The following is a 14,742-nucleotide window of genomic DNA, read 5'->3' as shown; positions in this document are numbered from 1 at the left end:
GCCGTTCAACTAATCAACAAATATGGTCCGGCAAATAAGTAACTATTAATATTAATTGATCGTTAGCTCATGTGGAAAACCATCCTGCACAAAAAGCACGACATTTTCTAACTGAAGGAAGCACGATTGGAGTATACTGCGTGCATCGTTCTATACGTGTAGATACCGGCTAGCACTTTGGCTTTATTGACTGTTGTTGTTGACTGAAAATCGATTTGAAAATAAAAAAAAATAATCATACCTACCACAAACGCTGTATCAAAACTAAATCTAGCGGCGTATTGAAATATGTTTGTTGCGCTCGTCCGAGTGAAAGTTCGTTTTCAAATGTGTATGCATTGGTCAGAAACCATATTTGCACGAGTCATGTAATAATCAACTATGTCTGAACAGAAGGTCATATTTTTACAGGAAACAGCGCGAAGATATCGTCCTTATGGATCATGAAACTATGGGGCTTCTTATAAGAACATGTCATAAAAAACTTACTCAATACAATAAAAGTTTTTAATATTACAAAAAAAATATTTCGTGATGATATGATTTATGATTACAACAACTACTTTCGGAAATGTCTGATCAAGTTAATCACGCGATAATGACATTGCTTTCACTAATCCATCGCATTAATCGTTATTTCCGCCTGAATCTCCGCTGTTAGCCCAACAGCTCCGTATTCTAGAAAGTGCTCTGGATAACGGGGGCTGTTATACTGAAAGCGGCAGTAAAGAAAAACTCACTAGCAATACTTCATCATAAACGTAAAAGCACAAAAACACTCTAGCTTCCGTCTCACGCAAAGGGGGCCTGGAACAAATTCCGATTATACCAAACCGCGCACCGCAGGTTACAATGTCAATCCATCGAACGTTCCGACAGACAAACACAATAATTAAATGCACAACACACAACCCAACCAACACGAGTAAAGAGAAGGTCATTGAATTTAAACTTTAAAAAACATTTCATTTGAAATTCATCCTACAAACGAAATCACTTACAGTAAGCAACTATTGATGCCGGTGGCGGTCCTAAAGTTCAAGCACTGTCAAATATCATAGTGGTTTCTGCGGTTGACAACAGGCCCATCGCCAGTTTAAGCGTTACCGAACTGTTCCTTCGAAAGGTTACCGCGACACTGAACTGAACCTTCAGCAGGTGACGGTGAAGTTGTCTCAGAAAGGACCGAATAATAGTACAGCCGAAACGGAAGTAACCAAAGGAAGATGCTTCGATACGAAGTATTCCGGAGGTTAAGGAGAACAGAGGAAAACGCTTATCGCTGGTACCCCGATAAAAAAATATTTCTTATAGTGTCAATTTTTTTAATTTCATTAGGCAACCCTGCGTTAGTAATATCAAAGCTCATTTTAACTATCAGAATTCAAAATCTGATAGATTTCCTGTCAGAGCAGGTGTGCCTCAAGGTTCAGTCTTGGGTCCAGTCCTGTACAACATATTCACTTCAGATCTTCCTGATTTGCCTCCAGGATGCACAAAGTCATTGTTCTGCGATGACACAAGCATTTCCGTAAAAGGAAAAAGTCTTCGTGTCATATGCAGTCGATTGCAGAAAAGTTTAGATATTTTTTCTTCCTACTTGCAAAAGTGGAAAATCTCTCCCAATGCTTCTAAAACTCAAATGATAATTTTTCCGCATAAGCCTAGGGCTTCTTTCCTCAAGCCAAACAATAATCACGTTGTCAAGATGAATGGGGTTATTTTAAGTTGGTCCGACAAGGTTAAGTACTTGGGACTAATTTATGATAAAAAACTTATTTTCAAAGAGCACATTGAGAGTATACAAGCCAAGTGCATCAAATATACGAGATGTTTATATCCTCTCATTAACAGGAATTCTAAACTTTGTTTAAAGAACAAACTTTTGATTTACAAACAAATTTTTAGACCAGCAATGCTTTATGCTGTACCGATCTGGTCAAGTTGCTGTTCAACAAGGAAGAAAACGCTTCAAAGGATTCAGAATAAAATTCTGAAAATGATTTTGAAGCGTCCTTCTTGGTTTGGTACACTCGAAATACATAGACTTACTGGTGTTGAACCATTAGAAGCTATGTCAAATAAAATTATTAACAATTTTCGACAAAAATCGTTGCAATCCTCAATTGCTACGATAAGCTCTCTTTATAGCCAATAAGTTAGCAATTAAGTTAGTTGTAAGTTTACTTCCCCTTTTCTGACAAGTAGGTTTAAATCCCTACGAATGATAAGTCCTAATTGCGAAAGCAAACAAATCCTAACAATTAAAATTACAAATTTCTAACAGTGTTGAGAAGTCACCATTTGTGATTGGACACACATACTCATTATTTACTAATATTTATCATAAATACTTAAGCTACTAACAAATCCCCCCTTAAAAAAAAAAAAAAAAAAAGCTCATTTTAATAAAATTGAATGAATGGGGAATAATTCAGTTTACATCAGATTATTGTACTATACTTTTAACTCGGGTATCCTCAGTAATGAAACGTTGTTTAGCACCTTCGTCTATTGGAATCCGCGTCGGCGCACAGAACATAAACAAAACACAGAAATAGAAAAGGAATGCAACTGCTCACCTGTTGCCGCTCCAAAGTGGAATCATCCTTCCCGCACTCTGCGCGGGCATCCAGCGGTCTTCTTAACAAACGACGGTGACCGTCAGCGCCGGCGGGACTTACACAAGTTTCAAGCACATTGGAGTGCCCGTCTAACAATTGTTCAATCGGACACTGTTTTGATTCTGAGTTTCCACTGGGCGATAGACATTCATCACCCGAAATATAAACTGAATTATTTTCAGAAATAAATTCACCACGGGTTAGTTGATTATTTAGTAGGTCTTTCGACTCTTTAGCACTTTCTTCACTGGAACGAATCAACTCCACTTTCGGGGAGCTTTTCTCCCTCGGTTCTAAAATTTCGAATTTTTCCGCTTCGAAACGCTCTCGCTCCAGAGCGAGTAAACGTTTTTGTTCCTTAAGAAATTTCGCAATGGTGAACTCATAGTTATCCTCTGCCATTTGAAGCACTGGTAATTGAGGAATGTCGCAAATGCTCAAATTATTGCTCTAAACTATACAAAAACTGCACAAAAAGTGATAAAACTATAACACGTTAACCGTTGAGCATTTACTTTGTTTACTTTTATTGCTTCCAAAATCAGTTTGACGTTTTATCTTTTCACGCGTACGTGCAATGCTGTGAAAATAAACAACTGACAGCATTTTTACACGGTAAAAAATTGGCACGAAGTTGTAAAAGATTAACCGCAAGTTCCTTGAATCGAATCTATTTTCCGAACAAATAAAATGCATGTTTTCACGTCAAAAATAAGTTTATGACTTTTCGTACACAATATGGGTTACAATCAGTTTAAATTTGGTATAACCAAATCAAAATTATTGCATGTAGTGGAACTAATTTAGTGATATGCGCGTAAAAAGGTTTAAGATTTCATTGCAATTTCTAGTGCGTACGAAATGCTTTACTATATTTTTAGGTGAACCATGGCCAATATCTGAGCCGTTGATAGCAAAAATGGTACATGTGCCATTTTTACACTTTTTGGGTTTTTTTGCATAAACTGATGCAGAACGCAATAATGTACTAAAATATCCAAGAAAAATCGAGATCTGATAACCTAATCCAAAGTTATAGCCAACAAAACTTTTGGTAATTAACATAATCACCATTTGGTTGAGAGCAAAAGTGGTACATGTCCAGTCTGTGCATGTTAGATGAATTGTAAGTCGAGGATCTTAACACATAAAACAATCATTTCATCAGCAAAGTTGGTCAAGTGATTGAGTACTTTCAGATGAAGATCTGTCTGCTTTGGAATTTCTTCACTACGTAGCGCTAGTGTACCCGTGATTTTTTTGTAATAGAAAGCATTTTACCTATTTCAGTATCAACTCGTATGCTGTTCTCAAATACATATACACTAACGCCACGAAGAGGCAGAATTCCTTAACAAACAGATCATCATTCTATAGTACTCAATCACTTGGACAGCTCTGCTGAAGACATGAATGTTCTATATCCTGAGATTAGAGAGCTATAATGCACCCTTCATGCTCGTACTGGACATGTACCACTTTTGCTCTTAAAGTTTTCTGGTTGTCATTATTTGAGCCGTTGAGAGCAAAAGTTGTACATGTGCCATTTTTACACTTTTTGTTTTTTTTTTTGCATATATTGATGCAGAACGCAAAAATGTACTAGAATATGCAAGAAAAACCGAGATCTGATAATCTAAACCAAAGTTAAAGCCAAAACAGTTTTTGGTAATTAACATAATCACCATTACGTTAAGAGCAAAAGTGGTACTTGTCAAGTCTGGGCATGTTAGATGAACTGTAAGTCGAGGATGTTAGGATGTAAAACAATCATGTCTTCAGCAAAGTTGGTCAAGTGATTGAGAACTTTCAGATGAAGATCTGTCTGCTTTGGAATTTCTTCACTACGTAGCGCTAGTGTACCCGTGACTATTTTGTAATAGAAAGCATTTTACCTATTTCAGTATCGTATGCTGTTATCAAATACATATACACTAGCGCCACGAAGAGACAAAATTCCTCAACAAACATATCATCATTCTATAGTACTCAATCACTTGGACAACTCTGCTGAAGACATGAATGTTCTATGTCCTAAGATTAGAGAGCTATAATGCAATTGAAAATAGAGAAAAAAAATTTAGTTCGCTCTGATGCCGATGCAAAGATTAAAAGGGAAAAGTTATAATAACGACAAGTTGACTAGTTTTAAATAGTTAATGCAATGTTCAATAGTTCTAAAGCTATTGTTAATAACCCATAAAATCCATAAAAAAAATCAAGCAAATTTACTAGAACGTTTCACAATTATACATATTTTTAATGCAGGTAAAATGAATTGTACACATTTTTAATGCTTTATATACAGTAGGGATGGGCGATACTAGCATCGATACCAGCGGTATCGATACTAGGGGTCGCGGCATCAAGTATTTTGGCATCGATACTCACCGCGAGAAATGAGTACCGGTATCGATACTTTCTAAACGACGCTTTTTAAAAAAAAAATGCAGGTCTGATACCGATACTATCGAAGCATCGATAATCGATATTCCTACAAACGATACTCCGATACCTGGTATCGAAGTTCATTGAAGTATCGCGATACCAAAGTATCGATACTTTTGTCAGTATCGCCCATCCTTACTATACAGTAAATTTACAGTGAAAAATGTATAATCAGAAAACGTTTTGCCTTTCTCCTAGAAAGATATAGCAATCAATGAAAAAACTAAAGGTATAAAAGTGCTCCAAAGGGCCAAATATCGTATATCACTCGACTCAGTTCGACGAGCTGAGCATTTTCTGTATGTGTGTGTATGTGTGTGTGTAACGCTCTCCAAATCTCACTCGATTTTCTCAGAGATGGCTGGACCGATTTCAATGAAATTAATTGCAAATGAAAGGTCTATTTGCCCCATAAGACCCTATTGAATTTTATTGTAATCGGATTTTTAGTTTAGAGGTTATGTATCAAAATGTAAAAATCACGAAACATCAATATCTCAGAAACTACGCAACTGATTTGAACAAAATTAATTTCAAACGAATGGGCTACCTAATAAACCCTTAACTTTTGAATTTCATTAAGATTGGACATGTGGTTCAAAAGTTATGGAAAGAAACGTGTTTTCGAGACTATTTAATCTCACTCATGTTTCTCAGAGATGGCTGGACCGATTTTCATAAAATCGGTGTCAAATGGAAGGTCTAGTTGCCCCATAAGACCCTATTGATTTTTTCTGCAATCGGACTTTGCCTGTTATGTTTAAAAATGTGAAATCCAGCTATGAAAAGTAAAATAACGTCTGTAACGTATCGAGAGGTGAAAATCACGAAGCTTCATTATCTTAGAAACTACACAACCGATGTGAACAATATTGATATCAGTTAAACGGCCTAGTTAAGGGTTAACTGATGAATTATGATTGAACAAGTGGTTTCATAATTCGGCTGCTCTATACGTTCCCATTTCATTCGATTATAATCGAACTTAAGCAACCGTTATGTATTAAATTGTTAACACAACGAGTCTATTATCTCAAAGATTACACGACTTATTAAACATAACTAGCGTCATACGAACGAGTTATCTCTTAAACTTACAAATAACTAACTTCATAACAACTTGATATGTGGTTTAAAAGTTATGGAACGAACAGATTATTCAAAGACTATTTAAAACTATACCTGCTTTGATCAATATACGTGGCCTCAACATAATTTAAATGTGATTTCGTACTATTTGAACGTTCCCGGTATCGCTCGTGATGAAATTGTTCGAAATTAAAAGTCATTTCTTTTATTTCGCTATTTCTTAAGCACTAACATTACGTCAAATTTCATATTTTATACTTCAATTACAACATCAATATTTTAGAACCCAAAGAGTGAATATACTTTTATTGGATTGAAGCGTCCATGTAAATCTATTTTTACAAATAATAAATTTGAATGAGAAAGGCTGGGTCTGACCGCTAGGTGGATTAAATTAGGTTTTTGCCTTTCTCCTAGAAAGGTATAGCAATCACTTGCAAAACCGGAAGTATAAAAGTGCTCCAATGGGCCGAATGGCATATATCACTCGACTCAGCTCGACGAGCTGGGCATTTTCTGTATGTGTGTGTGTGTGTGTGTGTGTGTGTGTGTGTGTGTGTGTGAGTGTGTGTTTGAGTGTGTGTGTGTATGTGCAGATTTTTATTCTCACTCACTATTCTCAGAGATGGCTTTACCGATTTTCATGAAATTAATTGCAAATGAAAGGTCTAGTTGCCCCATAAGACCCTATTGAATTTCATTGTAATTGGATTTTTAATTTAGAGGTTATGTTTAAAAATGTGAAAATCATGAAACATCAATATCTCAGAAACTGCACAACCGATTTGAACAAAATTGGTCTCAAAAGAACGGGCTACCTAGAAAACCCTTAAGTTTTGAATTTCATAAAGATTGAACTTGTGGTTCAAGAAAAGAAACGTGTTCTGAAGACTGTTTGATCTCACTCATGTTTCTCAGAGATGGCTGTACCGATTTTCATAAAATCAGTGTCAAATGGAAGGTCTAATTGCCCCATAAGACCCTATTGATTTGTTTTGCAGTCGGACTATTACTTTGCCTGTTATGTTTAAAAATGTGAAATCCAGCTATGCGAAGGAACATATTCCGAAGACTACTTGGACTAACTCGCTTTTCTCAGAGATGGCCGACCCGATTTCCACAAAATTAGTGTCAAATGAATGGTCTAGCTGCCTCAGAAGACCCTATTGAATTTTACTGTAATCGAACTGTAACTTTATTTGTAATGTGCCGACTTGTGAAAATCACGAAACTTCATTATCTCAGAAACTACACAACCGATTTGATTATTATTATCAGATAAGCGGGCTAGTTAAGGGTTAACTGATAAATTATGATTGAACACGTGGTTTAAAAGTTTGGCTGTCCTACACGTTCCCATTTCATTTGATTATAATCGAACTTAAGCAACCGTTATGTATTAAATTGTTGATAAAACAACCAAAGTCTATTATCTCAAAGATTACATGACTTATTTGAACATAACTAGTGTCATACGAACGAGTCATCTCTCAAACTTACAAATAACAAACTTCATAACAATTTGATATGTGGCTCAAAAGTTATGGAAAGAAGAGAAATTCAAAGACTATTTAAAACTATACCTGCTTTGATCGATATATGTGGCCTCAACATAATTTAAATGTGGTGTCGTATTATTTGAACGTTCCAAGTTCATTGATTCCTTGCGGTTTGTTTGAAGTCTGCAAATGCACGACGAATCGGCCATAGGATATGATCAAAGTCAAATAAAAATCGTTTGAAATGATTGGTTTTATCGAAATGACAACATCCTCGTCTTTTGGCTTCTGTAAATCGCCTTAATTCTGAATATATTCATATTGGGTGGTATTCTGTCATTATCAGCAGACTTTCTGGCATCAATCTGACACCGGAAATACCAGGGGGAATCTATCTGTCAAATATCGTGAAACCGCGACCAACACATTTGGCAACAAGGCGTCTGTATGTTTTGGTTTTTGTCGTTTTGATCGATGTAAAATGGAACGTTCTCTTTTAACAAAACTCGAGAACTCGCGGAAAACTTTTATTAATAATGCGTTCCGTAGTGAAATTTTGGGACAGCAACAAGTTTTTAACGAAAATTGGTGATGTTTTATCGTCACATTGGTAATTAATCAAATGTCATGGACCAACAAACTTCATGGACCAGAGTTGATCTGCGATAACGCACACATATATGAAATTTGACAGCGGTAAATCCCCCCTGGGAAATACCCATATTGGGAGGTATTTTTGGTTGTTTTCCAGAAACTAAAAGTAGTCGTCTTCAAATTCAAAATAATGTCCAGGGTCAATGTTTGGTTTCTACGCATCATCACGTTTACGGAAATATCCGTATTAAGTATTATTCGATCATTTCCGACTGTTGCCTATAAGTTGCCATTTAGCAATTCAAAATGGTGCCTGAGGTCAATTGTTAGCTCCTTGCATCATTCTGGTTCCAGAGATACTCATATTGGATAGTATTTGTTCATTTTAGGCTGTTTTTCACAAACCGGTAGTCGTCATCTTGGATTTCAAAATGGTATTTAGGATACTGGTTAAAGAAAAACTCATATTGGGTGATATTTGGTCACTTTGGACTGTTTTTCAGAAGCAGAAAGTCGTGATTTTGGACTTTAAAATTGCCTGTGAAATCAATTTCTGTCATCTGGGCGTAATTCTGGTTCCGAACATTCATATTGAATGGTATTTGGTCATTTCCAGCTGTTTGCCAGACACCGGAAGTCACCATCTTAAAATTCAAGATTGTGTCTGTGATCAATTTTTAGCTTCTGTGCATCTTTCTGGTTCCAGAAATACTAATATTTAATGGGAATCGTCCATTTCAGGCTGTTTTCCAGAAACCGGAAGTTGCCATCTTACAATTCAAAATGTTGTCTGAAGTCGATTTGTGGCTCCAGTGCATCATTACGGTTCCAGAAATACCCATATTGGGTGGTATTTGGTCATTTGCCGCTGTTTTTCCGACACCGGAAGTCGCCATTTTGGATTTGATAATGGCATTTGGAGACAATTTCTGGATTTTGAAAAGCATACTGGTTAAAGAAAAACTCATATTGGGTGGTATTTGGTCATTTTCTGCTGTTTTCAGAAACCGGAAGTCGCCATCTTAGAATTTGAAATGCTATCTGTGGTCGATTTTAGCTCCTGTGTATTATTCTAGATCCGGATATTATTATATTGGGTGGAAATCGGCCATTTTCGGCTGTTTTCCAGAAACCGGAAGTTGCCATCTTACAATCCAAAATGTTGTCTGAGGTCGATTATGGTACATATTTGTTACCACTAAAAACATTCACTTGCCAATATGGTTCCATTTAGTTGATTAGTTCGCGAGATGTGCAAAAATTTGTGAAGGAACATGTACTTCCAGAAGAGGGAGGGGCGTCAAACCATTATGGACATATTTGTTACCTCTAAAAACATTCACATACCAAATTTGGTTGTATTTTCTTGATTGGTTCTTGAGCTGTGCGAAATTTGTGTTTCATTTTCATGGAATCCCTCCCTTATAGAAGAGGGAGTCGGGTTTTCAAACCATTATTTACATATTTGTTACCACTAAAAATATTTACCTGCCAAATTTTGTTCCATTCGGTTGATTAGTTCTCGAGATGTGCACAAATTTGTGTTTTATCCAACTATTATGGACATATTAGTTACCCCTAAAACATCCACATGCCGAATTCGGATTCATTTGCTTGGTTTGTTCTTGAGTTGTGCAGAAATTTATGTTTCATTTGTATGGTACCCCTCCCTTCCAGAAGAGGGAGGGGTCTCAAACTATCATAGGAACCTTTATCGGCACCAAAAACCCCTACATACAAATTTTCACGTCGATCGGTTCGGTAGTTTCCGGGCCTATATGGATCAGACAGACAGACAGACTTGACTGCATTTTTATATGTAAAGATTACAACATCAATATTTTAGAACCTAAAGAGTGGATATACATTTATTGGATTGAAGCGTTCATGTAAATCTATTTTTCCAAATAAAAAATTGAATGAGAAAGGCTGGGTCTGACCGCTAGGTGGATTAATTTAGGTTTTGAAAATTGTCTTAATCGTAACTTGTTGCTTGAAAAATCAAAACACATCATTGGAAATATTCTCAGGGACAATTAATTCAACCTAAGTTACCCTAAAACATAATGAACGGCTTAGCTATTTTAAAACTTTCTGGATATTTTGGTAATGTTGCAAGTCATTGAAAAAAAAATTTTAAGATATATCGACCATCTAGAGGTGATATTTTCCAGTACTATAACAACTTTCCAAAAAATTTTGTAGCCGCGTACCTTGTACATTTCGTGAGTATTTTGTATGAAACAAAACGAAAATATTCATTCCTACGTCAATTGCTCAACAACATTCTTCAGAAGAAGCAAAAAACGCTGGACATGAAAAAGTTTTGTAAGACGAACTAGTTTTCCTCAAGAGAGTCTTCTTCGATTTGTCCAAAACAGGTTTATCTAAGAAACCTGGTTTAAAAATGATCTGAAAAAAACCGATGTTGATTGGATTCACTTTTCATTTTTGAAACGATTTATTTTTAGTGGTTGCATACAAATGCAACACAAATTGCTGCACATCTCGAGAGTTAACCAACTAAATGAAACCAAAATTGGCAGGTAAATGTTTTTAGAAGTAACAAATATGTGCATAATAGTTTGACACCTCTCCCTCTTCTATAAGTGAGGGGTCCCATACAAATGAAACACAAATTTCGCACAGCTCAATAACCAATCAAGAAAATACAAATCTGTCCATAGTGGTGCACAAATTTCTGCACATCTCGCGAAATAATCAACTAAATGGAACCATATTTGGCAGGTGAATGTTTTAGTGGTAACAAATATGTTCCATAATCGACCTCATGCAACATTTTTTTTTCTGAAAAACAGCTGAAAATGACCAAATACCACCCAATATGAGTGTTTCTTCAACCAGTATGACGTTCAATCCAGAAATTGTCGCCAAATGCCATCATGTAATCCAAAATGGCAACTTCCATTTTGAATTGTAAGATTGCAACTTCCAGTTTCTGAAAAACAGCCTGAAATGGACGATTCCAATTAAATATGAGTATCTGCGGTACCAGAAAGATGCACAGAAGCTAAAAATTGATCATAGACACAATCGTGAATTACAAGATGGTGGCTTCCGATGTCTGGTAAACATCCGGAAATGACCAAATAGCATTCAATATGAATGTTTTCGGAACCAGAATAACTCCCAGATGATAGAAATTGATTTCACAGGCAATTTTAAAGTCCAAAATCACGACTTTCGGTTTCTGAAAAACAGCCCAAAGTGACCAAATACCACCCAACATGAGTATCTCCGGAGCCAGAATGTTGCAAGGAGCTAAAAATTGACCTCAGACACCATCATGAGTTGCAGGATGGCAACTTCTGGTTTCTGGTTGGAGAAACACACATATTTGGTGTTATTCGATCATTTTCGGCTGTTTCCCAGGAACCGGAGGTCGCCAACCTAGAATCCAAAATTGGGCCTGTGGTCGATTTCAGCTGCTGTGTATCATTCTAGTTCCGGAGATACTCATGTTAGACGGAAATCGGCCATTTTTGGCAGAAAAAACAGCCAAAAATGGCCGAGTTTAAGTAGTCTTCGGAATATGTTCCTTTTCATAGCTGAATTTCACATTTTTAAACATAACAGGCAAAGTAACAGTCCGATTGCAAAACAAATCAATAGGGTCTTATGGGGCAACTAGACCTTCCATTTGACACTGATTTTATGAAGATCGGTCCAGCCATCTCTGAGAAACATGAGTGAGATTGAACAGTCTTCAGAACACGTTTCTTTTCATAACTTTTGAACTTATGTCCAATCTTTATGAAATACAAAAGTTAAGGTTTTTCAGGTAGCCCGTTCATTCGAAACCAATTTTGTTCAAATCGGTTGTGTAGTTTTCGAGATAATGATGTTTCATGATTTTTACATTTTGATACACAACCTCTAAACTAAAAATCCGATTATAATGAAATTTAATAGGGTCTTATGGGGCAACTAGAACTTTCATTTGCAATTAATTTCATGAAAATCGGTCCAGCCATCTCTGAGAAAAGTGAGTGAGAATAAAAATCTGCACATACACATACACACACACATACACACACACATACATACAGAAAATGCTCAGCTCGTCGAGCTGAGTCGATTGATATATGCCATTCGGCCCATTGGAGCACTTTTATACTTTCGGTTTTGCAAGTGATTGCTATACCTTTCTAGGAGAAAGGCAAAAATGGTAACTTAAGTCGCTTTTTACGCGGGGGATACGTGCCGCGCAAAACAAAACCGCGTAAAAAAAACGCGTAAATTCCGGAATTTGCGGTACAAAAACCGCGTAAATTCCGGAATCCGCGTAAAAAAAACAGCGTTAATTCTGCATTCCGAGTGAACGGAAACCGAGATCCGCGCAAAAAAAATACCGCGTAATTCCAAAATCCGCGTAAAAAAAAACGCGTAAATTCCGGAATCCGCTTAAAAAACGCGTAAATTGCGGAATCCGCGTAAAAAACTGCGTAAAAAGCGATCTTAGTGGATTTCATTAGGTGATCATTGAAAACCCAGTAGTCTAAATTGAAGCTAACAGTGGCAAGTCGTTTTGTCTAACATACACGCGTTCATTTTACGTTTATAAGCAAAAGCTTTGGTACGATTATCGAAACTTATCAAATTTATAATTAAACTATCTGTGATTCCTAAATCTAAGTGTAATGAAAATGTTAAGTGAACAGATTTGGTATTCATCTGATTGATTGTCTAATAAATATTTTTATTGAATGCAGCATGGATAGCAGGAACTAAAGCGAAAGAAATCGATCCACAAATAATTCACCGCGCTATCTACTAGAAAAGTAATTAATAATCAGCACTGTAGAATGCATACAAAGCACAAAGACAATAAAATATTAATTATCTTCCTTCGTTTTTCAGGTCCAACTGTTTCAGTGCAAATCAACTATAGTATCATTTCCAAAGCCGTCGCGTGCAAACCTCACAATGGTATACCAGTTTCCAATTTCAAAATTCCTCCGTCATGTTTTAAACGAAAGCAGCCTCCATGGGGTGTTCCATTTAATCAATCCGAAAAGCCAATTGGCAGAGAAGTCAGACCAGTTCCTTGTGTAGTGCATTATCCGTATTCATAATCATAATCATTACAGAATTCTGTGGGCAGTCACTATCGGTTCAGTCGTGTTCTGCTCTTTATCACTACTGACTGTTTTCTGGTACAGGTATCTTACGAATCCAACGGTGATTACGCTAGATCGAAATTACCATGAATGGAATACAACATTCCCGAGTATGACGGTTTGCTTCCATGACCGTTTAAATATCACGGCTCGAGACAATATGGTCAAACAGTTGAAGCCCGAAAATCCAGAAAAGTTTAAAAATTTTCTTGGGTTACTTGCGGAGGCAAATATTTTTCGACTTCAAACGTTGATGGAGTTCGACGAATACAGTTACTTAGATCTAAAAGAGACTCAAAATCAAATTACTAATTTTGTAGACACAAAAGTTACGCTTGATAACGGTAAAGAAGCTGAGTTTAAACGCGTAGTTACGGAACTAGGTATTTGTTATACGTTTAATTCGGCTATAACTCGATTTCTGTCAACCGAACCTCTCAATTCTGACGACTCACGTGATGAGTTGGTACAGGTAACCATGATGGAAAGGGACATTATGGCTTCTTTAGAAAACTTAACCGCGAATGGCAATGTAAGTAGAGAATGTTACAAATAAAAATAATAAAAATCCACATAGGTTTTGATTAATTGCAGATCTTTTATCATGGTCCTTATGAGGTACCATCAATATTGAAACGTTTAATGGTGTCTGCCTCGACGTCGGCATTTCTAACAATAACCTTCAAACCGGTGATTATAACGGGCGATTCCACGATTGAGCTCTTGTACGTGTCACAGCGTCGCTGTCGTTATTCATACGAATCAAATCTGTTAATGTTTCCACAATACTACTCGCACAGTATATGCCTACTGGATTGCCGGTTGAGGTTTTTCCTGAAGTTTTGTGGATGTGTACCGTTTTTCTACAATCTGGATGGTTAGTATCGCAGCTAACAGACATCTATAACCAATTATATAAAGACATACCTACAACAAAACTGTTTTATTTCAGTCGAAACACCAGTTTGTCGCATCAAGCAATTAAGCTGTATAGTTCAAAAACTGGGTGAGTACAGTATGTTTAAATTTACATAACAACAGTAGCATTTTGTGAAATCTCTTATAGTTACAATTCGTCAATCATTATCAAACTGTGGTTGTTTGAAGGATTGCAATACAATCAGTTATACTTTGCAAAGTTACGTACTGTTCGAATGGTTTAATGATCCACTTATCAAATGGAACATGGAAACGCCCAAGGTACGATACAGTAGAAGAATCATCTATGGACTTGTGGATGCCCTTGGTTCGTACACAGCTTCTAAGGCAAGCTCGTTCTTGTTGAAATTTGTATCACAGATCGACAAACGTAACACTTTGAACAAATTTAACGGTACTTTACGCTAG

The 14,742-nt window shown here is 36.5% G+C and overlaps 2 protein-coding genes across 10 annotated transcripts in view; one reads left to right on the top strand and one right to left on the bottom strand.

Moving 5' to 3' along the window:
- Nucleotides 1-3,154, bottom strand: part of LOC129723137 (putative mediator of RNA polymerase II transcription subunit 26) — an 18,351-nt gene extending 15,197 nt beyond the window's left edge. For 7 of the 9 annotated variants that reach the window (XM_055677132.1, XM_055677136.1, XM_055677134.1 and 4 more), the window contains exon 1: nucleotides 2,583-3,154. In XM_055677132.1, the coding sequence (XP_055533107.1) occupies nucleotides 2,583-3,026 (444 nt within the window). In that variant the 5' untranslated portion in view covers nucleotides 3,027-3,154. Of the gene's footprint in view, nucleotides 1-1,001; nucleotides 1,205-2,582 lie in introns of those variants that run through there. The other 2 variants (XM_055677140.1, XM_055677141.1) reach the window with 2 other exon arrangements.
- LOC129719633 (pickpocket protein 11-like) overlaps nucleotides 1-14,742 on the top strand; it is a 26,595-nt gene extending 11,853 nt beyond the window's left edge. The window contains exons 2-7 of the mRNA XM_055671027.1: nucleotides 12,988-13,056; nucleotides 13,136-13,308; nucleotides 13,366-13,927; nucleotides 13,990-14,272; nucleotides 14,348-14,401; nucleotides 14,462-14,742. Coding sequence (XP_055527002.1) covers nucleotides 13,202-13,308; nucleotides 13,366-13,927; nucleotides 13,990-14,272; nucleotides 14,348-14,401; nucleotides 14,462-14,742 — 1,287 coding nt within the window. The 5' untranslated portion in view covers nucleotides 12,988-13,056; nucleotides 13,136-13,201. The remainder of the gene's footprint in view (nucleotides 1-12,987; nucleotides 13,057-13,135; nucleotides 13,309-13,365; nucleotides 13,928-13,989; nucleotides 14,273-14,347; nucleotides 14,402-14,461) is intronic.

This window comes from Wyeomyia smithii, chromosome 2, assembly GCF_029784165.1.
Source record: "Wyeomyia smithii strain HCP4-BCI-WySm-NY-G18 chromosome 2, ASM2978416v1, whole genome shotgun sequence".
Classification (NCBI taxonomy): domain Eukaryota; kingdom Metazoa; phylum Arthropoda; class Insecta; order Diptera; family Culicidae; genus Wyeomyia; species Wyeomyia smithii.
The sequence above is the reverse complement of the archived record's forward strand: the minus strand, read 5'-3'. Positions and strand labels throughout refer to the sequence as shown.